This window comes from Phaethon aethereus (assembly GCF_964289735.1).
Source record: "Phaethon aethereus genome assembly, chromosome: 25".
Classification (NCBI taxonomy): domain Eukaryota; kingdom Metazoa; phylum Chordata; class Aves; order Phaethontiformes; family Phaethontidae; genus Phaethon; species Phaethon aethereus.
This window is the reverse complement of record NC_138601.1, coordinates 5741302-5765376: the sequence shown is the minus strand read 5'-3', so window position 1 is coordinate 5765376 and position 24075 is coordinate 5741302. Positions and strand designations below refer to the sequence as shown.

At 56.3% G+C, this 24075-nt stretch overlaps 2 protein-coding genes across 2 annotated transcripts in view; one reads left to right on the top strand and one right to left on the bottom strand.

Moving 5' to 3' along the window:
- LASP1 (LIM and SH3 protein 1) overlaps positions 1 to 17857 on the bottom strand; it is a gene marked incomplete at its 5' end in the record, with an annotated part of 29983 nt that extends 12126 nt beyond the window's left edge. Inside the window, 2 exons of the mRNA XM_082010479.1 lie at positions 12770 to 12864; positions 17789 to 17857. Coding sequence (XP_081866605.1) covers positions 12770 to 12864; positions 17789 to 17857 — 164 coding nt within the window. The remainder of the gene's footprint in view (positions 1 to 12769; positions 12865 to 17788) is intronic.
- A 1724-nt stretch (positions 17858 to 19581) lies between these two features.
- On the top strand, positions 19582 to 22044 carry RPL23 (ribosomal protein L23). The gene is made up of 5 exons (XM_082010646.1): positions 19582 to 20180; positions 20452 to 20535; positions 20783 to 20911; positions 21580 to 21693; positions 21923 to 22044. Exons 1-5 carry the CDS (start codon positions 20168 to 20170, stop codon positions 22003 to 22005), a joined length of 423 nt encoding a protein of 140 aa, XP_081866772.1. The 5' UTR covers positions 19582 to 20167; the 3' UTR covers positions 22006 to 22044.
- The last annotated feature ends 2031 nt before the right edge of the window (positions 22045 to 24075 follow it).

Here is a 24075-nt window from a genome sequence, read left to right as displayed (position 1 = left end):
CAGCTACATCCCGCATCGCAGCGGATGCTCCCACCCACGGCCAGATCTGGTCCCGGCAGCCACCCTCGCTGTATCGGCGGGACACGGTTTGCGAGAGGAACGTCGCCAGGCTGCTCAGCGCCGGCCGTTGAGCCCTCCGTGCTCAACGCTCCCCAGGAAAAGCCCAGAGCGGAAATCTGAGCCCAAACAGACGGTAACTGCTCTCACGGGACGGCAAAGAAACCGAAGACATCCCACCACGGCACTTTGGGTTCATAACGCAGATAGAGCAAGGAGGGGAAAACTGCCCTTTGAGAGGGTCCGAGGTTTCTCCTTCGCAGGAGTTCAAGCAGGACTCCCGAAGGGAGCGGCGGGAGCACTGCAGGGTTTTCGCGAGTCCCTGCCTGGCACAGGAGAGCGGGTGGGAGGCAGAGGCAGCACCGGCCCCGGCCCGCGCCGCCGCTCAGCTCCACTTTCAAATCCAGGCAAGAATGCGGATAAATTCCCTTGCAAAGCCAGACAGTCTGACTGTCCTCTGGAAGGTGGTGAGCAGGGCTAAGCAGCCCACCGAAAACAGGCTGCAGCTCCTCGCAGAGGACAACAGGGAGGTCTCACCGACTCCTGGGGATCCGAAGGCTTTGAGCGCAGCGCTGATCCCAGTTTCAGGGCTGTAACTCACTGTGCAGCCTCCAGCTGCCCCATCTCCATCCACGTAGCCCAACTGGTGGCTGAACCAAGCTCTCGCCCAAGGGCCACACAGCAAACTACAGCGTAGCTGCAGCTCCTGTCCCTGCCCAGACCACATGAAACGGGCTTTTGTGGGTCTTAAGAAGCCCCTGGGCTCTGCTTTGGGAGCCTGAATGCATTAGCGATTTTCTATTTACAGAATCAGCATTAGCACCTCTGCCCAAGGCTAAGTGAAGCGTGGTCAAGTGAGGGTAAATGAGCAGAAAGCCAGCCACACGTGGGGGAACCTGGTTGAGAGCTGCTGCCTTACAGCAGTCGCTGTTGGAGCAGGACGGCAACAGACAGACAACCACAGACCTGCAAGAGCAGCACATACCTCAGCAAAGCAGCAATGCAGGAAACTCGAGAATAAAAATAGCTGCCTCAGCCTCACTGAAAAAAAAAATAAAGAGAACCCCCCTACACACAAGGGAAACCAAACAAGGCAGATGTGGTTTGCAGAAAGGGGAAAAGACAACTCAGCAAGCAGCAGCTCGCTGCCTGCTCCCCTCCCCAGCCCTGCTGTGCGCGGCGTGGCAGGGGAACCCACGCCCCGGCCAGCCTCCCAAAAGAGATGTACCACCACCCCCCCGCTCCAGATCTTGCGCATCACCTGCTGCCGTGGCCCATCGCCACCGCCCCGGCTGCCCCCGCTTTAGGGGAGCTGGGCATCAACGCCAGGGACCCAGAGGGATGGGAAATATTCTGCCTGTCTGAGGACCACCACCCCATGAGCATCTGATGGGTATCGGCCGGGAGACCCCAGCCAGCCCTCACCCTTCACCAGCACGTGGGGACACGCGGAGGCTGCAGCCCATACCCACACCAAATAAGCCTAAATCAACCCTCCACCGTCTCCCCCAAACATCCAGCAATGAGATTGGAAAGGACAAGAATCAGTTTTACACAAACAACAGATCACCAACTGCTTGGAGGATATAGTTTAGTCTCCGTTTAGATTAATCTGATTAGGGGGGATATAATGCTGTGTGTTCAGGCTCCCATCCCCGCTACCTTCAGGCACTGGTATGTCAAGGCTTCACACTGCCATAAAATATCAAGGCAGATATCTCACCAAGCTACCACCTGCAGCTCGCTGCAGAGAAATTCCTGCATTAAGGCTCCAATAATGATAAAACCTGATTCTCCGGGAGGGTCCTGCATTCACCAGGAGCCACGGACACCGGGGATGCACCACGCCGCAGAACCGGGCATGGGTTTGCCGTTTATTTAAGCACTCTGGACATTTTGGCCACAGTTCCCGATCTCCTGGCAGCCAGTGCCACCGGAGCATGGATGTCCTCGTACCCTGGGCCACCTCTCTGCCAGACACCCCAGCAGCAGTAGCCAAGCCTTTGCCACGGAGCTGCACCATGGCAAGTGACCCTTTAAAGCAGCAAAACGGCGTAAGACACTTTGGGACCAAATCCACACCAGCTGCTGTCTGCTCCCGGCAGAGATGAACAGCCTGGGGGGCTGGCGAAGGAGGGGCTCCGTGGAAATTAGGCCTGGCTTAGCCTCTGGTTAGCAGAGATTGCTCCTGCAAACCTGCCGCAGCCACGCTAGACACGGGTTAATGCATTCATACCTCGAAGTCATTGCAAAATCATTGCAAAGGTGACAAGCCTCTTGTTCTACCCGAGTTACCACTCGCATCCTGGAGCCCTTTCCTAAGTTTCTTGGAAACCACCACCTGACTCATACCCCGGTCAAAGAAAACAAAGCCACCTTTTAAGTACAAACAGCTCAGACCCCAGACGCCCTCCCAGATCACTAATTCCCCATTTGCAGATCAGATCTGGAAGGCAACAGGCTACGCAGACCCACCCGCGAGGGCGGGAGAGGAGCTCTGTCCTGGTCCAACAAGGAGAGCCAAGTGCCATCACCACTGCCCGGGGGCTTTACCAATCCAGGGGATTTTTCCTGCTTTTACAGAGATCCCCAATTTTAACAGCCCCGTCCCCGGACGGGCGCTGAGCGGGAGGGCTGCACGCAGCCCCCAGGCGGGCAGGAAAGCCACAGTGAGACATATGGCTCCCGTGAAGGGCAAATGCAATTTTTAAGTTGTGTGCACCGCCGGCCAGAGCTGCATTTACAGCTCAGCCACGGCCCAGGAGCTATCGTGCCATCCGCTGGTGCTGCCAGCGGAAATCATCCCATCGCCATGGCAACCGCATCCCGTACCCTAGGCATGCTAATAACGCTTGGGAGAAGCCGAGGCCCCAGCAGCAGCCTCCGGATGCAGGGAAGAGGGAAGCCCCAGTCGCTGTGAGGGCTGGAAAGAGAAATTCATCCCCACGGAGCTCAGAGAAACTGAAAAGCCACGGTTGTAGGGGAAAAAAAAAAAAAATATATAATCTGAAAGACGGCTAATGGCCCGGCTTCTTGCATTCACAGAACACCACAGCCACCGCAGGCTGCCTACGGCCGCGGTCTGGCAAAGCGGAGGAAGAGATAGCCATAGACCACACAGACTGAGCCAGAATTAGGCTTCCGCTTCTGTTAGATTTTGAGGAAACCTCCCCAGGATTTGAGGCAGCTTTTTACTCAGCCTCGAGCCCCTACAGACTGCCGTTCGGAGGCAGGAGCAATCTGCACGTCCGCGCCGGGCGTCTTCCCCTAAGATTAGGCACCGCTTTCCTCCCCAGCTCATGAGATCCGGACGATAAAGAAAAGGCATCTCGGTCCTTGGGGAACGTAAGGCTGGGGGGTCCTGCTGCAGCAGCGGCGACAGCCTCCCGCCGCCGAAGCCGGTGCGAACACAGACGCCCGGATCCCTGCCGCGCTCCAGCGAGGGGAAAAGCATCTCCTGTGCATGAGAATCAGCCGCAGTAATAGTCAGCAATAAATTAAACCTTAATGAGAAAGCGGCGAGTGGATTGCCTTGGGTTGGGAGCACAGGAGGCGGCGCGTGCGTGGGAACGGGGCGTCTGCGGGATCCGCGGCGAAGACGGGCTCGTCCCTCCTCGCGTGGGGTGGTCTCGTGCTGGAGCAGACCTGGTTCTCCCCCTTGCTCGCCGTCAAAAGCGAGGAAGGAGGGGAGCTGTGGGTCCTTGCCGCCATCCCCATAAATAGATCTTGGCTGGGGAAGCGGGAGGGCGTTCATTGCTCAGCCTGCCTCACTCTTTCAGAATAAGCGTGAGCAACGCACGCCAGCCCCGCCTGCGCGATTACCAGCCATCTTCAACGGGGACCAGAGCCGAAGGCTTCCGAAGCTGGAACCGGCAGGAATTTCAGCGCCCACCACAGCAGCTTCCATGCAGCACTGGGCCCACGGAGGGAGAGGCTTTCGGCTGGCAGCTGCCGAGGGGATCACGCTGCACGAGCTCGTCCCGCCACCGCCAGCGTCACGCTGGCGCGCGCCCCGTAACACATACGCGCCTGCCCTGGTGCCCTTCGCTCCCTCCCACTTGCTCCCTAAGTCAGTGCAACGGGCCGAGAGCCCCGCGGGGAACAAAAGCTGCTTTAAGGGAAGATGGAGCCCTGAAGGGCCACTAGAAAAACCCTCCCGGCTCCACAGGCTTCAGGCAGAAGCAGCTGAGAAGAAAAACAGGGGGAAGCCGCTTCAAACCATCCCTCTTCTGACAAACTGCAAGGAAATAATTAGTCCCACGCACCCGTCGATGTGACGCTTGTGTAAAGTCTGCCGCTAAGTAATAGCTATTCGGGCAAAACCGGTAGCCTTTCAAGAGGAAACGGGAGCCAGGGAAGGACACCTGCGCAAGCTACCGGTACGGAGGTGCCCCCGGTTCCTGCTTCTGGCTGAGGCCGCTGCAGGATCCAAGCGCTTTGCTCCTGTCGGGGTAGGAGCATCCCAGCGTTTGCCCTGCCCGAGGGTACACGGGAGGGTGAAGCAGGACGGGAACCGAGTTTCAGCGGGTCTCGGGGACCGCCGGTGCCCTGCGGCTTCGGTAATGCCGAGCCAGCGGCTGCCAAGCAGGAGGGGTGCGGAGCCCTCGGCACCCCTGCAGCTGCTCCCTCAGACATGGATTATTTTAACAACTGATGGAGAGGAGTCTGCTGGTCTCGAGGGCAGAGCTGCCAGACGGCCGGGGGATTGGCCTCATACTTCGGGGTCTCTCCTCGCAGACCCTGCTGGCATCCATCCTCCGCCTGATCAGAGTTTAACGAATGGGACACACGGGATCCCTCCCCCAGCCTGACCCCCCCGCCGCAGGGGCTGCTGTCAGATTAAGCGAAGCGGCACACGAGTATGTGGGGCAGAGGGACACGTGACGGAGCGAAGGCTCGGCACTCGAGGCAGCGGCACCGTACCCTTGCTCAGGGCCGACAGAAGAACAGCCCCCGAAACCTGCAGCTCCACGGGGCCTCGGGTGATTACACCCACCAGGAGAGACGCTAAGAAAAGCCACCCCAGGCTTCGCACGCCACGAAAGCGGCCGTCTGCGGCGGGGAGGAGCTCGGCAATGGCAGACGGCCCCGCTTTCCAGAGCTCGCCTGCCCCGTGCGGGCAGCCAGCCCCCGGCTCGGCGTGGGGCACCTGCCCCCCCGCAGACAGCCCCAAACCGTTTGCTCTCTGCACCACGGCAATAGCTCCAGCCAGGCAAGGGCCATCCACGGAGGCGGCAGCCGCTCACCACCCTCCAAAACCCACAAAAACCCACTGCACAAGTTCCTCCTCCAAAAAGAGGAGCTTTATGACCTGCGGCAAGACCCTGCGTACAAGCCCTCGGCAAGACACCCCAGCAGCCACAGCCACCGGTGACCAGGATTTTTTTGTTGCGCTGCTACATCAGGCCAGCCGAGTCTCCTCCGGCCAGGTAGAGCCCGTCCGGTTCCTGCAGCAGGAGTTGTTTAACTGCGGCAGCCCCGAGGCAGACGAAGTTTACCCGGCTGTTAACAACGAGCCGCGGGGTTCCCGGGGGTCCGTCTGCTCTGCCCTTCTCTGAGCAGCTCTGCCGCCTCCTCCCGCGCCACTACGGACACCCTTGTACAGCCACGGCAGAAAGAGCTCACCTGGTTCACCTGAGCCGCCGGCAATAGCTGTGCGACCAAAGGCAAGGCTAAGGTAGGAAGCTCCTTGGGCAGGGACATTAGAAAGCAAGCACAGGTGCCTCCTCCCCATACACAGCCCCATTGCAGCACCTTGGTCCTGGTTTCCTCGTGACCCATAAGTCAGTGACACCTGGGCAGTATTTTCACCTTCCCAGACCCAGAGCAGTAGCATAAAGGACTTGCCAGTGACCTCAGCTCCAGATCAGTGTGACTCTCCGAGCACTCGCGCCCCATCGCATCCCAGTCCTGCCATAAAAGCGGCGTTTGGTCCCGAGAGCTGCCTTCCCAGGAAGCTAAGTTAAGTGGCAGCACTCGAACTTCTGCCTTTGGAGCTTCACACAAGCTGGAAACAGAGTCAAACTTCAATAAAGAGACTGGTGGGACACATCTGTAAAAACTCATTCAAGGGCATCGCAGCACCATCCAGCTGCTCTACAAAAAGAGCCAACGGATGCAGGTTTGTTAGCGACAGGACCCAAACTCTGCATCTTCAGCGTGACTCAAACCCACCTCCGTTCCTCCAGCAAGGCTAGTTTACACCATAGTGAGATGACCGAGTGTTCAGAAGAGCCTCTCTAGCTCAAGGTGCTGCTCGTGTTCCATACAGGCTGCTTTAAGCAAGCGCTTTCGGCACGCTTGCCCAGCAAGCAGCAGCACAGACTTCAGCACTGGATGCAAACACACCATCCCTTCCCCACCCACAAACCCGCACCTCCCAGAGGTGACAGTCACCTTTGTGCAGCTGTAGCGGGGTTTCGGAAAAGAAGAGTTAAACAAAGGAAGTAATAGGCTCTGCTCTGCCAAAAGGCTCCCAAGTTCACATCCTGCCTTTCAAAGCGTTGCTGGTTCTTGGGGACAAGCTTGAAAAAAATAAACCGTTCTTTTTTTAATAAAAGGAACACCGCACGACTTCGCAGAGGGCTTGCAAACATCCTACTATAAAAGAGCAGGCTGCAGAGCCACTTCAGTTCTTCCCAGCATTTTTGGCGAGAAGCTGCCAAAATGGCTGGTCCAGCCCTCCACGTGTGCAGTTGCTGCCGCCTTCTCCCAGCATCGGCTCCCAGCCCGCCTCAAAAACGGCTTCGCATATTGTGACTGAAAGCACAACTCTGAGGAACAGTATCGTACAAAGTCCCCTTCCAGCGCCCACCCAGTCTACTGGTGCCAGGCTGGCAGAGGGCTGGAGGAGGCAGGAGAAGCAAAGCCCGCTGCCACCAGCTCTAGCGTGGCTGGCTGGGCACGGGGCCGCAGCGGGCAGCGGCGTTTTCCTCGGCCAGCTCCGCTCTCCGTGAGCGGCATCCATCTCACCCCCGTCGCCAAAGGCTCTGCCAGCAGGTCCCGAGGGCGTCGCGGAGCGGCACGCCGCCCCAGGGAAAAACAGCCTATTTTCGTAAACCTGCTTTAATACACAAGGGAAAGATTGCACGTGAACGCAGGAGAACAGGGGTTGCCAAGCTGTGAAGTCAGAAGTCACCTCTGGAAAGGGCTCTGCTTGTCACGCTGCTCCCCTCCTCCCACCGCCAAGCCCCCAAAACAGAGCGGTGCCTGTCCCGTCCCCCCCCCCGCCACTGCTTATGGGAACAGAGCCGGCATGGCAAGGGAGCCGGGTTTTTCCACCAGGTTTTTTGGCCCCAGGCATGGACAAGCAAGTTTAGGAAAGTCAACATCCATCTGCAGCCTGCTTCCCCCCCGCGAGGCCAGTGCCGGGCAGCCCTTGCTGCAGACTCAGCCCAAACCCTGCACCCCTGGCTGCTGCCCCCTCCCCTGGGCAGGGCTGCAGGCAGCTGCCAAGCCCTGGAGCTCTGCCTGAAGCCACAAACCCACTGGCGCAGGGTCAGCCCAGGGCAGGAGGAGCAGGGAAGCCAGCTCGGTTTTGCTGCGCTCCATGGCCAGCAGGACAGCGACAGCAGAAAGACCCTGACCCACCGATGCCGCACCCGGACTATGGGGGAATGCGTTTCTTGCAGAACAAGCTCACTTACCATCTGCTTCGCTAGGATGAGGTGGTTTAGTCAATAAGCAGGCATGGATCACCTGAAGCAGGAGCACATATTCCCCTCTCAACTCCAGGAGCAGTTGGGAAACACCTCCCAGGCGGGTAGGGAATGCCTGGGGCTAGTGGGAAGGAGCAACACGGCAACTGCCGGGTGAGCCTGGGAGGGAGAGGAGTAACCTGCAAGGAGTCGTGGCGAGATTCCCCCTTGCCGCCTCTCCCACCTCTGCAGAGGCTTCACCCACAAACGCTTTGGCTTGTGCACACTGGGGTGTCGGTGGTTTAAACTCATCGCCAGTAGCATCCGCTGAGGGAGAAACCAGCCGTGGAGAGAAGGCAACAGCCGCAGACGTGCTGGAGGGAGGGTGCAGAGCCCTTCAGGAGGGTTTTGGATTCCCAGCAGGAATAGTGTCAGCTGAGACGCCCATGGAGTAAGCGCTTCGGAAAAACAGGCACTCCACCCCAAAGAGGATTCGCTAACATTTGCAGCCTTCCAGCCATCAAGTCACCGCATCGCTCAGGAGAGCGTTCCCCCATATCCCCTCACCCCCCCGAACACAGCAGAGGGGAAGCAGCACCCTGTATCCCCCAGCTCCTCAAAGCCACGTGTGTTGCGGGTCCTTCCCCCCGCAGCCACATACGGGGAGGCCAGCTTTCATTTACACCGAGACAAAAAGCAGAGTCTGTTCAGAGCCCTGCGGCACGCAAAGCGTGCGCACCGAGACAGAAAGGCAGTTCTTCTCTTCCAGAAACTCGGTGCAAATAAAGCGTCCGACAAACACCTGGACTCCGTCTCAGCAACACAGTTGTTCCTCTTTCCCTTCCTGCCCCCCCCAACTTGGAATATCACTTTATTAATGTAGTAGGCTGCTACCAGATGGAGCGGAGAGGAATGCCAAGAACAGACCACTGGCTCCTGCTGAAGCTCAGAGCTGCTCGCTAACTTTTTCCAAGCAAGCAGTTGCCCGGAGGTACGGGACTGCCTGCTCTGAATGGAAGGGAAAGGATCTTAACAGCGAGAAATCTGCCAGGTAGGTTCCTCGGGTCATCACCAGGAATTTGACGGTTTACAGCTCCCTGTCAGTCGCTGTGCCCCAGTGACACGAGGTCTAGGTCTAGGCAAGCCGGGCAGGGCAGCTGCCGAGCTGGGAGCCGCTTGCCCTGACTCAGTGAAGATGAATGTCAGCCCCGAGATTCCCGATCCCCCAGGACACACCCCAGGACACATCCACGCACACCCACCGCCGTGCCGGTGCGGCTTCTCTGCGAGGAAAGTCAACTCCTTGAAGGAAAGCTGAAGTCACACAAGTACAGCAGACGGAGGGAGCGGGGACCCTGCTGACACACCTACGTAAGATATTTTTGGCAGTCTCGCTAAGCCTTTAGCCCCTTTCTGAGGGGAAAAAAAATGCCATTTAGCAAGGGGGATGTGCGATGCAGCAGCACTGCTATTTCCTTGTGCTCTGCACTGGTGGGGCAGGGGTACAGCGAAGGTGAGCAGAGGGGCTCAGCTGGCAGCACCATCTCCCCGTGCACGTTCAAACAAAGGACGCCGCGCTCGTCAGGCCAGGCTGCCTCTCCTTGGAGGGGGAGGAGGGACTGCTGAGCAAGTAGGCCATTAACTTCCTGCCAGCTAGTCTGCAGCAAAAGGAAATAAAAAAAAATCCAGCACTGTGGGGTGTGCAGGCAGCAGAGACAGCCGCTCCGGCGGCAGGACACCGGCACAGGGCATGCACACGCAGCCGGGGCAGGGCTTTCCGAGCAGAGATACATCCAACAGGGCAACTGCTTGTTCATCAGCACGAATTTGGGCAAACCCACAGCTCTGAGATAGAGTCCAGCCTCAGAGCTCATCTAGATGTCCTCAAGGGAGAGGAGCAGGAGAACCACGTAGCCAACGCAGAGGCAGGAAAGGAGCCTCTCGCCCAGGACACTGCTCCTTCTCCCCACCTCGACGCAGCTCCACACCCAGGCGTATGCAAGCTCCTCTCTGCATTTCAAGCAGCATCCGCTGCCCAGTGATGTCTCTGAAGATGCCGACTCCCAAATCTACAGCTTTGAACTCTCAGACAGGATTTTCAAGGCAGAGATTCATGCTGCACACGGAGCCACTGCCAAGGCACGGAGCTGACAGTCACCAGGGCTGTCTGGAAGGAGGGGACCAGAGCCCTGCTGCTGCTGGTACCACCTCCATTTGGGACCCACAGCTACGGGACATGGCCCCAGTCCCCCAGCATCAGCCCTGCCAGCTGCAGCACGGACCTCTGTTAGCCCTTCAGCACAAGTAAGGAATTAAAGCCTCTGCCTAATGCATGTTTGGGAGCAGCTGGTCCCCTCGAACACACTTGCCTGTCCTTTGCAGCCCAGCTCTCCACCACCCTTCATTTGCAGAAGCCTCAAACTTCACCTGGATATTGCCCTTCTTCCACTTCTACCTCTTAGTTCAAAGTCCTCATGTAAAGAGACAAGTCCAGCCTTGAATGCTGCTTCCAGTGAGCAACCAGTCACCCCAGTACCCAGCTGAAGTCAAAAGCGGAACGGTGAGGTGGGTAGAGACGGTCACGTCTGCCACCAAGCAAGTCCCTGACACTGCTGGGCATGGGAGGGCAGAGGGCAGAGTTAACCAGCCACCTTCTTGAAAGGCTTCACACAGATTTATTGCTGGGGTAACGTCAGATAGGGAGGAAGCCCAGCCCTCTTCCTCCTGCTCTCTTGAAGAAAGAGACTCAGGAATTTGGCAGAAGGCCACAGCTCAAACAGAGGAGACCCTGTGCTAAGGCATGTTCAGAAAAGCAGCCTCTTCCCTGCCAGGATAAACGTTGCTTTTCCACCCCCTCCTTGGGGGGATAGAAGATGTTGCCCCTCAACTCCAGCATCAGCAAAAGCTGTTTGAAGGGGTGGGCTTCTTCTGGGCTGTCCTTGTGCCACACACACTCACCTTGCCTGGATGTTTCTCTGCCCCCCTGGGATACTCCTGGGACAGCAGCTGAGAAAGAACCAAACCCATGTCCTCTGCCTGGAGCCCCCCTTCGCCCCACATCTGGGCACTGCAAACCGTACGGCCTCCACCCCGGCACAGAAGGGGCTGGCAGCTGCCGGAGGCAAAGCCTCATGTGCCAGCAGTGTTCAGCTGCTCTTGCCTCCCTTTGCTTTTCGGCACAGCCAGGCAAGGTAGGAAGAACAAAGCCTTTAATGCTGGCTTCTGTGCACAATTTGAACATTCAGGGCTGCCCTGGGGTAGAGGCAAGACACAGCTGCCTCTTCAGGGAGGCTGTTAAAGGGTTAAGACAGCAAGCCAGCATCAAAGGGAGCTCTGAGCAGAGGGGGTTGAGAAACTGAGATGGGTCGAGGTTGCAGACTCCTTGGAATCTCAGGAATTTCCCTTTATTATCCCACTTCCCTTCCAGCAGCCTGGAGGGAGCACAAGAAGGGGACCTCAGGCCCATCCCTACGGCCAGAGGCAGAAGCACCAGGCACCCAGCAAGGCTCTCTGCCAGTGCTGGTATCAGGGTGCCCACATTCCAGAGAAGAAAGCTTTCATTCAGGGTGCTCAGGGGTCTTATCTCCTGCAGCTCTCTGATCCCAGGCTGGCTGGACCACCGCCATGGGAGGCCAGAGACCTGCACGGTCAAAGAACAGGTATCCCTCTGCCCAACAGCTCAGCCCGCCCCAGACCACAGCCTTCCCCCTCATACTACTCCCACAGACCAGGCAGGTCCCCGTTTCACCCCAGAAGCTGGAGCTCTAATAGTGCTGTTGGCCCCATACAACTACACAACTAAAGGGCGATTTGCTACTTTTCACACAATTGCCACCCTGCATTTCAGGCGAGATCCCACGACACCACCATTACCAGCCAAGACTTGAACGCTAACAAATCTCATCTCAGTCCAAAACCTCTGTTGAACTTTGGACAAGCCACAGCCATCACCAACACCTGATATCAGCAATAGCCAGCCTACAAGAGAGCTGTAGAAGTGGGAGGTTTTTGTTAAGGCAGCATATGGCCGATGGTCTTATTGCTTCCCCTTGCTACTCGTCTTAGACATTAATAGGGTAATGCTCATCTTACAAGGATGTTATCAGGATTAATGTTTTTAAAGTACTCTGTGAATGTTCCATGCTATAGAAGTGCTAAGTAGTATTACGTTATCTAATTTTCTTTCTAGGAACTGTTAATGTATAAGAAGCAGCTATAAAAAAAATCTTATTGCAAAGCTGCTTTATAGACATTGAAAAACACGTCAGGTACACAGAGCTCAGGGCTTCCCTGTGGGCCGAGTAGGGACTAGCATTCATTACACAACAGCGGAGCCCAGAAGGCTGTGCACAGTTAAGGGTCCTTCTCCATAAGGAAAAACTGGCGCCAGCGAACACCCACCGCTCAGAAGCGGCCTGGAAGATCCCAGAAAGCGAGCCGAGGTGTGGTACAGGCAGCTGCTCCTTGCTGCCCTGCTCAGGAGAAGCATTTTTGCATTCAGGCTGTATTTAACCTTCAGATGCATTTACTTTTGTAGCACCCAGGGCAAGTGCCAGTAGGTGAGGGCGAAGACACTCGGCCGCGAGCCCAGCAGAGCGCAGGCTGCAGTGACACCACGTTCCTCACGCCCTGCTCCCCTGCACAAAAGGGCATTTCTCCTCTCCCCAAACACCTGTATTCAGTTGGCCGGTATAAGCACCTCTTTCCCCTCCTTTAAGGGGATACAGATTGAGATCAGCTCCATGTAAATGACTGCCTGTATTTGGATTTTCTTCACTTTTTGTCTGCTGAAGCTGGAACTGGAGCTGTGGCCACCAGCTGGCATTTAAGCTGGGAAAACACTGTTTTAATACCGGCATTAATTGGCATATGTGACCCCTTCAGCCAGGGCTTTGCGCACACTCCCAGAAAATGCTGCGGAGCAGCAAGGAAAGTTTCTGCAGAGGTCAGGGTTCCCCCACAACCCTCAGTTCAGGAGGTGAGAACTTAAAGGGAAGAGGGTCCAGCAAATCCCACAGCATCTCCCAGGCCCAATGCATTCTCAGTGGCAACAAGAGCAGGCAGCAGAGACTTACGCATTGCAATATGGCTTCTTCTCGTAGCCCTTGTAGTTTTTCATGTTTAGGGTCATCTTGCAGGTCTCGCAGTGGAAACACGCTTTGTGCCAGAACTGGAAACAGAGACAAGAGAATCATTAACACGAGTGACTTGCAAAACAGGGCCATGTCCCATTAGAATCACACAACTCAAACTCAGCAGCTCCTCCAGCCTAGAGATGTCGGCGATGGCATCCGTGACCCCTGCAAAACCTAGAGCACAGACAACATTCTTGCTAGTTTAGGACAAGTAAATCCCTCCGACCCTCCCAATGCATCTTCTCTCAACAGGGCAGCAACCCTTGTTGCTTGCATTATAGCAGCATCTTGCTCCTCTGTCTCCAGGCCAGGAATTCACTGGGCTCAGCCAAATACAGGCCAGGAAGAGTCTTACTGTGGAAGAGGCACAACATCAACCCCTGCCAGCAGGGAGACTGTCAGCAGAGTTAGCAGCTGTGGTTTGCAGGCTTCAAAGTGGCTGTTTTAGGGTTTTTTTTGCTGATGTTAGCCAAGAGATAGCCAGAAGAGCAGGTCAGGTAAGGCTGCACACAGACACCGAGCCAAGGAAACAAAGACGGAGAAGAAAAGGTTCTCATGAGAAGCAGACAGTCCGACAGACAGCTCAAAGGCCCTCACCACAGATACCACCCTTCTGCCTGTGACTTCGGTGGCTAATCGCCAACCTCACAAACCCCGTGGCCCCAGAGGATGCGGGGCCACCCCAAGCACATCTCGGCCCCCCTCTCCCCACGGTGGGACAGTCAGGAGCTATCACCGCTCTTGCCAGCGCTGCATCCTAGCACAGGGCAGGGCTGCGGAGGCAGCGATGAGGAAGAGGAGCCGCTAGCCTGACGTTTTGGCGAAGGCAGTTTTTGCATCCTCTCCCCACCAGGTCTCGCAGCAGCGGCCGCAAGCCGACCGCACGCCCCCGAGGTCGGTCGCCTGCGCAGTAACCAGCAGGGCACACTCGGACTCAAGGCTAAAGACTCCCCGAAACTCGGCTCATGACCCTACATTACGGGTTGCAACACCTAATGAACTCCAAAAAAGCGTTTAGGGCTACTCAAAGAAATTACTTCCACTTGGCATTTTACTGGTCCGAGTAGTTTTCTAGGCTGGAGGGAGCCCTGCGAGAACAGCTCAAGCTGCCACCAAGCAATTCTACCCCACGCAGACCGAGGCCGATGCCCTGCCAGTCACCCAGGGACCAGACTTCGTGCTTCCTCCGGCAGCCACAGCCAGCAGGACTGGAGGGGTCTGGCGTGGCTTCCCAGGGACCTGACCGGGTGCTGCAGAACAGAGGCAGGAGCTGGGCTGGAGCAGCACAATAGCGAAACCGCAGCCTGAAGCGATGACTTCACTCACTGGAGGTAAGGCAGTCCTGCCCCGGGGTTGTCCTCCCTGCTCAGCTGACCCCCCCTGCACAGCACCCGAACTGCCCAGAACCACCCTGCAAAAGCAGGGAAAGAACAAGCCAAAAAGCCACGTTCGAGCAGCTCGTAATACCAAGTAGATCACAGTCAGCAAGCCTGCAGTGTGACACCCGGGCTGAGCCAGGCACGCTTACTGTGCAGTGAGCAAACCCAGGGAGAACAGCTGGCGGTTGCTGCTACGATTTCCATCCTTAAGCTTAAAAAAAAAAGTCATTTCCACCACTGCAGCTACCAGCTCGGTCTGCGTTCCTGCAAGGAGACGGCAAGGGCCAAGCCTAAGCCCTTGTGCCACCTACCCACAGGTACCACACCCCAGTGCACAAACACTGCCACGGCTCTACGAGTCTATGACTCAGCCCAGAAGGACAATTTCCCTCATTTCAGTTGCTCAGAGCAACGTATTTGTTCTTTTCCTCTAGTTAAATGAGCTCCTGAGCCTGCCGCTAACAGCGAGAAGGGGCTTGCTGCACCATGCACCGCTCCGTACCAACACCCTTGTTCACATCCAGCCTGTGCAGGACTGTTTTCCCCCCTCCCAGCTTTCTTTAAGGACAGAGCAGCACCCGAGTCCTGAGTTCTTCAAGCATCTTGAAATTTACAGCCTGTCAGTTGAGCTACTGCCACATTAGAGGTAATTAACAGACCTCTCCAAGCTCGTCAGCCATTCATAGCGCTGTAATAGCGGTGCATAAATACCAGAGATGCCACTATAAATACGTAGAGATGAGCTGACAGCCAACATGACTTCAGAGCCTCTTCCTCCAAGGAACACCCCGGCTCCCCAGAGCCAAGGAGTATCTGGCAAGGCCAGCTGTCCCCTGCCCGTGGTGGCCTCCACAACAAGCACAAGCAGAAGCAACGCACTCAGGCAGCCTTTACCCCCAGCCAGAGAGCAATTAATGTATATTCTTGCTTCGGTTTGCGTTAGGCACTGTTCAGAGGTGTTTCTGTCCCGTGGCTCTCAAAGGACTCTGCAGCCTGAGCTACCCAGAGAGCACGACCCCGTCTCCAAGTCTTGCTGCCACTAAATTTTGTGTCTTACCACTGACTGTACGAATGCGGGATCCACGAATCTTAAACCAGCACTAAAAGGAGGGCTGCAACACAGCACTGACACAGGGGAACAGCAATTACGTCGGCTTCCAGTAACGCTACCGCTCACCCTCCAGCACGGCTGCAGGGAAAGAGGACAAGCTGCAAAGAGGTTTTCAGGGAAGCATTAACGCCCGTGCTTTTCAAGTCCAGGTTTGAAGAGCTCCGAACATCTGGAGCCGATCCCAGGTACAACTGCATGGCACAGCTCACCCCACGTCCCAGCAGGACGCTACTCTACGAGAGGCACGCTGGCTGCGGTCCCGGCGGGCAGCTCTTCCAGACAGAGCCCTTTAAGCACCTTTGCCACTCGCAGCAAACTAGACGTGGTTGGTGTGTCCGTTTACAGCCACAGTACATGTTGGTGTGTCCGTTTACAGGTCATGCCATGGCCGCACAACATCCCTCCACCAAGCAAAGCCTTTGCTCCACACCCGGGAGCGAGCATCGCTCGAGACTCAAGGGTTAGAGGACAACAGGAGAGACTCCTTGGGCTGAAGGCAAATCCTCGACTGGGTTTAATGCATTGGAACAGCCAACACTAAACTCTACTCATTTTAGAAAAAGTCATCCGACATTAGCTTTACATGGGTTCAGCAGTTGCAGCTGCAACCACCAAGCCCTGTGACGCCTGCTCCAGCGACGGGCGGCACAGGAGATGTCACTTCCCCAGCGGAAGCCAGCCACAGCACCCAGCACCTTATCTGGGGAGCTGGGGGGGTCGGGGAGGGATGGGGCAAGGGACCGACACCCATTTCCCCAAGCCCAAGCAGGGCATTTGCCTTTCGCAAGGTGACAAAGTCGAGAGGCAGGACTCACTCAGAGTTTCGCCCGAGCAGGAGCTGTCAGCAGACAGTCTCACTTCTCTCGCTGCTGCGCTGCACTCGCGAAGCCCGGTAAAGCAGCAAGTTTTCCTCGTTTGCTGTAAATCTCAGAAGGGAAACAGACTTTCCAGATTTCACTACCGGGAGAAAAACCGAGTACATCTGCTTGTCAACACACCAGCACAGGCACTGAAAGCTTAAAGGCAGCGATGCGCAGACCTTTCCTCCCAGAAGTCCTTCATTATCGCTGCCTGCGGTTCAGCGTTAGCAGCGCTTATGCAAACACCACCACAACTGCCCTTTCGACTTTGCTCAGGGTGGAGAGAAAACAGGGGGACAGCCACTCGAACAACGCCGTGCTTCTATGGGAAGCAGGTAGGCTCTCCCAGCCGCCACCTCACCGGCCAGAAACCCCAGGAAAAATTAACACGGGGGGAGTTAGGAGGGGGGAGCCATTTGGTTCGGGGTACGCTGTACTGCAAGGCTGACCGGGCAGCGATCTGCGCGAGAGAAAGCTGGCAAGACCCCCAGAAGTACAAGATGATGGCCGCAGCCTCCTGCCTGCTCCCGAACTAGAATCCGCGGTCTCGGGACGCACATCGGTTGCGCCCTCACAGCGACCCACAACTCTGCTCAGAAGCGGCACAAACCCCGGGCGCTGGCAGCGCAGGAGGAAGCGGTGGCTCATCCCTCCCTTCCCTTCATCCACAACTCCGACACGCCGCAGCTGCCGGAGGCCAGCGCAGGCTCCCGAAGACAGAGCCGCTTCGCTGCTCCGGACACAGGGCTGAGGGCTCAGCTTCAAGCCGTTCCCAGCTTCAGGAAGAAACATCATCTGTTAAAAATGCGAGCAACAGGGTCTGCTGGAGCTCAGGAATGCCGCTGCGAGATCTGCGCATTCTTCAAGTTACTTTTTTTAGTCCCTAAACTGGTTGCCCCAGAAGCCTGGGAGAGAAGGGGGAGGAGGGCGGCGCGGCTCTCCAGGAGGGGTTAGCTCAGAAGAGAATCCCACAGGAGCCGGGAAGCACAGGGGATGGAGACCCCACCATCGCCTTCATCGCCAGGCCTTGCCTCCAGCACCGGCACAAGCAGGTTTCACAGGAGCTTTATTTTTGATGGTAAAACGCTCGAAAAGAGATGTTCAAAGCGCTTGGGCACCGCGTTACGGCAGGCAGCACAAGCTATAAAGGCTGGATTCTGGAATAGAGAAGTATCAACTGGGATGGAAGACAAAAAAAAAACTCAGCTAATGGAAACCAGATGAGGTTCCGGCTTCAGGGGACGCATTCACTGTTGCTTCCCATCGGCCTCCGCAGGCGCCCGGCTGCTGCTGCCTTTTAATTATATATAAGGAAAAGCCCCAGACGCTACCGGCGACCACTCAGGCCAAGGGCTCCACATCCACGTCCCCCAGTGGGGGGCTGCCTCTGGTAGCCCTAGGCTGGAAGGAGCGTAGGTCCCAACCCCACGGGACAGGCATGACCTGCAGTGGGACCACCCAGAAGTGGGCAGCGTGGGGATACCCCCACGGCAAGGAGGGGGGGAAAACCAACCAAACAAAAAACAACCCATGGGCAGCCCCACGGAAGACCTCAAAGACCCCTGCCACCCCTCACCCGGGGACCCCACGCCACGGGCGTGGCGCTCACCTTGTCCAAGCAGTTCACCTTCTCGGTGGGGTAGACGATCTTGCCGCAGCGAGCACAGTTGGGGTTCATGGCTGGGCGTTCGTGGGGCTCCTTCCCACTCGGTACCACCGCTGCTTCTGGGCCTCCGCCCGCGCTGCCGCGACCCTAAATAGGCGGGGGGGGAAAGGGGGGGGGGGGGCGGGAGGGAAAGGGGCGGAGCGATGGGGGCGCACCGCCCACCCACGCGCGCGTGCACGCACACGTACACCCTCCCCCGCCCGTGGGCGGGCGCGCTCGTGTGTGTGTCCTTTCTTCCTTAACCCGTCTGTACGTGTGGCACTTCGCACGCGTGCGCGGCCGGCTCCCCCCTCTCCCCCCGCCCCGTTCCACGCGCGGACGCGCGTGGAACGGGGCGGGGGGAGAGGGGGGAGCCGGCCGCGCACGCGTGGGGGCCGCAGAAAGCGATCCCGCGGCAGCTGTAACCGCGGCCGCTGGGGGTATAGCTCAGTGGTAGAGCATTTGACTGCAGATCAAGAGGTCCCTGGTTCAAATCCGGGTGCCCCCTCAAAGTTGAATTTTGGGGTTGTTTTTTTTTTTATTTGTTTTGGGTTTCTCCCCCCCCCCCCGCCCCAGTCCCACACGTGATTCTACCTCGAGGTGCAACACAGAGTTAGGCGAAATAACAACTCTTTTTTTTTAAGGGGAAATGATCCACAAAAGCAGGTTGGAGACTCGCGGGGGCGCACCCTCACCTCTGGGCCTGCGCTTAAAAACTTTAATTCAGTTTCTATCAGGAGATAATGACACCTTAATTCCCCCATCGTCCTCCCTTCCCCGGAGCCTGTTACAAAAGAACGAGCCTCAGCAATCGCTATTTGTAGGCAAGCTTTAATAAAGCACACCCACATCAAACGAGGCAGCGGGCCGTTCTCTTCCCCCTTATTCGTTTCAGGATGCGGCTTAAAATTGGCTGCCTTCGTTTTAGAAGCAGCTTATCTGATCCTCTCAGAAAGGCGCCTACTCCTTCCCTTTCTGAACACCTCGCCCAGTGCTTCCCAGCCCCCCAAACCAGCCTCCCACCTTTTCCTGGCCCACTGCAGCATAAAATAAGATGAGCTTTTCTGCTTATCTAGCTCTTTGGGATGCCGTGGGTGGTTTTTCCTCTCTTGGCCCAGGAGACGCTGCTGGGTGAGGGAAGTTCTTCATCACCCAGACGCTTCAGGAGGGCATGCTTCTGCACACCACGGCTCAGCCTCACCCCCGTTGCTGCTACTTCCCTGGGGCGGGCGAGGGCATGGCTCTGCCAAGGCCCGGCTCCACCTGCAGTTTTTCTTTCACTTTTTGCTTTTGTTTTCATGAGCTGCATCCTGTCTGGTGTCTGAAGCATCCGTCCGCGGCCTCTCGATTGGATCGACCCTGCAGCCTGGCCTGCGCTTTTCCTCATGGTGACTTTGCAGGGGCGCGAGCTGATGTCTCGGGACCCCATTTGCCGGGACACGCCAGGCAGCGCCGCGTTGCAATGCGTTTACGTTGCCACACCTGAGAATCCCCCAGTACTTGTCTCTCATTAGCTGCGAACCATACATTTGCTGTCAGCAGCTGCTTTTTTAGCCGTGAAACGACAGGATACTTCCTTGCTTTCTGCAGTCACGATCTTAAACGTGTACTTCCTGTTATTGGCTTTCATGCGTCGGGGAGCTTGCTCAGCTCTACGCAGGGCGCTCAGAGGACCGGGCAGATGAACTATTACAACTGTAACTGAAATTAGACGTAGGCAGTCCCCGCGTAAATAAAAAAATGATGCATTGCGCACGTGGGGTGCACGCGTGGAGAGCAGTACAGGATCCACGCTGGCAAAACTTGTAGCAGGTGGGGGTATAGCTCAGTGGCAGAGCATTTGACTGCAGATCAAGAGGTCCCCGGTTCAAATCCGGGTGCCCCCTCGTTTTACTTTTTTTTTTTTTTTAGTCACCGCTTTTTTACTCTCCCCTTCCCCGAACTCAAATATCTTAAAAAGAAGGCTTTTCAACCCAACTTATTTCCGGCGGGGATCGATCCGAAAACCTTCCCCGTTGCTCTTCACCGCGGTGCACCCCAAAGCTCTGCTCCGAGCCAGCCCGTGGCACACGTGGGGAGCGCAGCCCTGCGGGGGCCGCTGGGCCGCGGCTGGTCCCGGCCCCTCCCGGTGCCCCCCGGTACCGGGTCGGGGGTGTGTGGTAGCGCTCCCCGGCGCCTCTAGGCGGCGCAGCGCTCCCCCCGCAGTTGCCAGAGCCATGTGACTTCCCCCACTGCCACGTGAGGCGGGCCGGCTTCGGCACGTAACGTCCGCCGGAGCGGGAGAGGCGGGGCGACTCCATATCCCGGCGTGCCCCGGGCGCCTCCATCTCTTCCGGCGCTAAGATGTCGAAGCGAGGTGAGGCGGCTATCGAGCTGTGGGGGTGGTGGTATCTGTCTCCATCCGTCGTCCCGCGGTGCCCTGGGGCGACGGCCGCCCGGATCGCCGTTCGGGCGGGATCTGGCGGAGCAGGGTTCCGAGTGAGTGGCGTCCGACCCCGTCTGGGAGCGGAGGCCGCAGCCGGTGTTACTAACCCGTCCTGGGGAGGCGCGGGCCGGGCTGGTTCCCCGCTGCCTGGAGCCCGTTTGTGCTCCATCGCCGGGGCCTTAATTCTTTTCTCGACCCGTAGGACGCGGTGGTTCCTCCGGTGCGAAGTTCCGCATCTCCCTCGGTCTCCCGGTGGGAGCTGTGATCAACTGCGCGGACAACACAGGTGAGCGTGGCCACCCGTTGTAATGCAGAGGGCAAGTAGCCGTTAAAGGAGTTCATACAAATCGGTTTTCCTTCTGAAAAGCTCTTGTTGGGTCTGTGCTCGTGGCTCAGTGAGATGTCGTGGAAGGAGACAGCAAAAGTATCGCTTCTGGGTGAAGCCGCAGCCCGTGCTGTTTGCTTCAATCGGTGATTTGACAAGGGAGCCGTCTTCTAGACAGACCGGTTAATGCCAGTGCTTCTCTCCGCAGGTGCCAAGAACCTGTACATCATCTCTGTGAAGGGGATCAAGGGGCGCCTGAACAGGCTGCCGGCGGCTGGCGTGGGTGACATGGTGATGGCTACCGTCAAGAAGGGCAAGCCGGAGCTGAGGAAGAAGGGTGAGTGTGGAGAGGAGTGGTATGTCCTGCTGTGCCAAGGGGCAGCTCCTGCCAAGAGCCTGCCTGCACTGGAGTGTCCCCTCTTTGAGGGACAGAGAGGCAGGATGCTCGTCGAAGGGAAGCATGATTCTTCCCTCAAACTGATGCAGAAGGCATGTCTGGAGTGTCACCTCCACCCTTCTGAAAAGCACTTGTTGGGTCTTTGTGCAGTGGCTCAGTGAGTTGTCGTGGAAGGGCAGAGCAAAGGCATCGCTTTTGGGTGAAGTGGCAGCCTGTGCTGTTTATTTCAATCAGTGGTGTGACATTCTGCGTGGGGAAAGAAGATTTGCTACTACTTTGTTAGGGAAGAGAGGAGTTCTCGCTGAATGTTTTCTGTGAACTGAATGTATATTTTGAAATAAAGGTGGGAAAGTAGAAAAACACTGAATTGTCCCACTGTAGATGCAGCCGTAAGTATTACACCATCAGTTTTAAGTGTACCATTGACTATAAAGCATAGCTTCTCTTAGTGAAGCACTGCAGCAAATATGAGATGAAAAAAAGCAAAACCACCCCAAACACATGCATCGAGTTAGAAGCTGCAGCAGAACAGTATCTGGGATGTCTATTGCTGGACTGTGTGATTAAGGTGATGTTTGTGATACCGAGCTGCTTGTTTCTCTTTGCAGTCCACCCAGCAGTGGTAATTCGGCAGCGGAAATCGTACAGGAGAAAAGATGGGGTGTTCCTCTATTTTGAAGACAATGCAGGAGTGATAGTAAATAATAAAGGTGAAATGAAAGGTATGGACAAGAATCCTGTTGCACTGGGCAAAAGGGGAACGCGGGGAGGGGTGGTAGGTCGGCATTGCCCATTAGAGGGCTGTGCTCTCCTCGGCAGAAGGACCCAGATTCTCCTCAGACTCGGGAGAGTGCAATTGGGCTGAGCTAGCGTTTGTGTGAAGGGCTGCCTTAAACCATCTCTGCAGCTACTTGGTCCTCTAACATGCTGTCATCATCTTTTCTTTTCCAGGCTCTGCAATCACAGGCCCTGTGGCTAAGGAGTGTGCAGATCTCTGGCCCAGGATAGCCTCCAATGCAGGAAGCATCGCGTAAACGCCTTCATCTTCATAGAGATAAAATAAAAGTCCTTATACTAAATCAGTAGTGTCTTTCTTGCCAAAGCGCCCTCCTCTGCCAAGCATGACAATGTTAAAATGAGGGAGTTCGTTCTGTGAAGCCTTTTTACGGAACTGCTTGTGTGGATGTAGACTTCAGTGGGAAAATAGGATTTGGGAGTTTCAATATCCAATGCTAAGTCTCTTTTTCAGGCAGGTTGATGTATTAGTGGAAGATACCTGGAAGGGAGGGTGTACTGGAAGGACTTAAATTTTAGCCCTACTGACTGAATTGATCCAATTTAGGTATGCAGATAGAAACTGGGAGGTGGCTATAAAAGCCCTTCTACACGAAACCTTCATAACAGGGGCTTTCAAAATTGTAGGTCTGGAATTTTCTTCCAGAGTGGGCAATTTGATTGGTTAGAGATACTGGTCTGATTCCCTGCGGCAGGGGGGAAACACTGGCCTGAAACGGATCTGTACCATGGGCTGCAGAGTTCGTTCTGGATAGCGAGCTCTAAAGAATGTTTCTTAGACCTTGCTGAAGACTTGCAAGGACACATCATGCCCACTGCTGCTGGCTGAGGTCGTGGCTGAAGCACGTGCTGCTAAACCCTCCACCAGCAGTGAAACAGGGCCCGAGATTGCTGATGGCTAATTGCAAGTAGAAGGGGTGATCTGAAAGTTCAAGATCAGCTAAAAGGCTTCGAGATCAGAGCTGGAAGGTATGTCTGCAAAGGCTCCTTATGCTGTGCCAAGTTGGTTGTGGTTTTCCTTGTGTTCCTCTGGCTGGAGAAGAGCCAGGGGTGTATTTGGATGTGAACAGCTTGTTTTCTGGTCCTCAAGAGCAAGGCCCACTGGAGGGGGAGGGAGGCTGCCTTGTACCTGGGCTTGCAAGAGAAAACGGATGACTTTGTCCTAGATATCGTGGCCCTGGTGCCCTGTAACACCCAGGCTGAACTCAGCACCCCTGTCTCTTGGGGCCATGGCAGGTAATCGGGTGCTGCCCCCCCCAACTGGCTCCTGTCACTGGCTGGAACCTGTACCTCAAGCAGCCCCTGCTGTGGTTGGACTTCCCCTCCATCTGCCCTGGCACAAAGCTGTTCCCACAGCATGCTTCACTTTTCCCTTTGTAGGTATTTCTGATAATTTTTGTGCTGCTCCTGATGCTTTTCAGTTCAGAGAGGACATAGTGGAGGAAGGACGGTGGTGAAGGGAGCAAAGCCTCAGAGATTGTGTAGCACAGAGGTAATGATGGACAAGAGTACTAGGGTCCTGCAGTGGATTGTAAACTAGTTTTTAAACAGCCTTTTGGCCTAAGCAACGTGAATCTGTGAAACATTGTGGCCCAAGAATTGCTTCTCAGACATTCCTACTGGATGATCGGGAGCTGTGCCCTGGCAGCAGCTGGGCAGAGGAAACTGGAAAAGGATTTATGTGGACTGAGGGACGCTCTCTTCTCTACAGGCCGTTCAACGGAGGAGGTGAGTGGTCGTGGCTCCTTCCCAGCAGACCCAAAACCCCCAGAAGGGTTCAACGGGGGCTCTGGCTGTCACCACAACTCTCCAAACCTGCGGCAGAAGTCGATATCTTTCGGAGAGGCACTCATCTTTCCAGTCCACTGGTGATGGAGGAGCTGTTCCTCAGACCTGAGGAGAGATGCAGAGACTTGCTTACCAGTAAGAAACTACCACTAAAATAAAGGTGTTCTCCCTTGATCTATTTTAGCAGCTGGTTACTTTTGATTGTGAAGACTTTCTGAGACTTTGGGGCGTTTGTTTTTTGCTGTCTCCTGCCCCCGGCCAGCCCGTCGGGGAGGACAGAGAGGCTATGGGCAGCATGGGAGGTATTGTGGTCTGGTGAGCTGTCTAATGGCAGGGCACACCCTGAGATGAAACAGAGGTGCAGCCCAGTGCCTTCGTCAGCGTTTTGAAGTCAGTGTTTCAAGGTGCTCTTTTTTCCTCTCCATGATAGGCGGTTTTGGAGAAAGATGAGTGTGAATTGATTGGCTTGGCCGCCTGGGAGCCCGTCTGCAAGTGTGGTGAGAGACCTGGGTGGGTTTAAG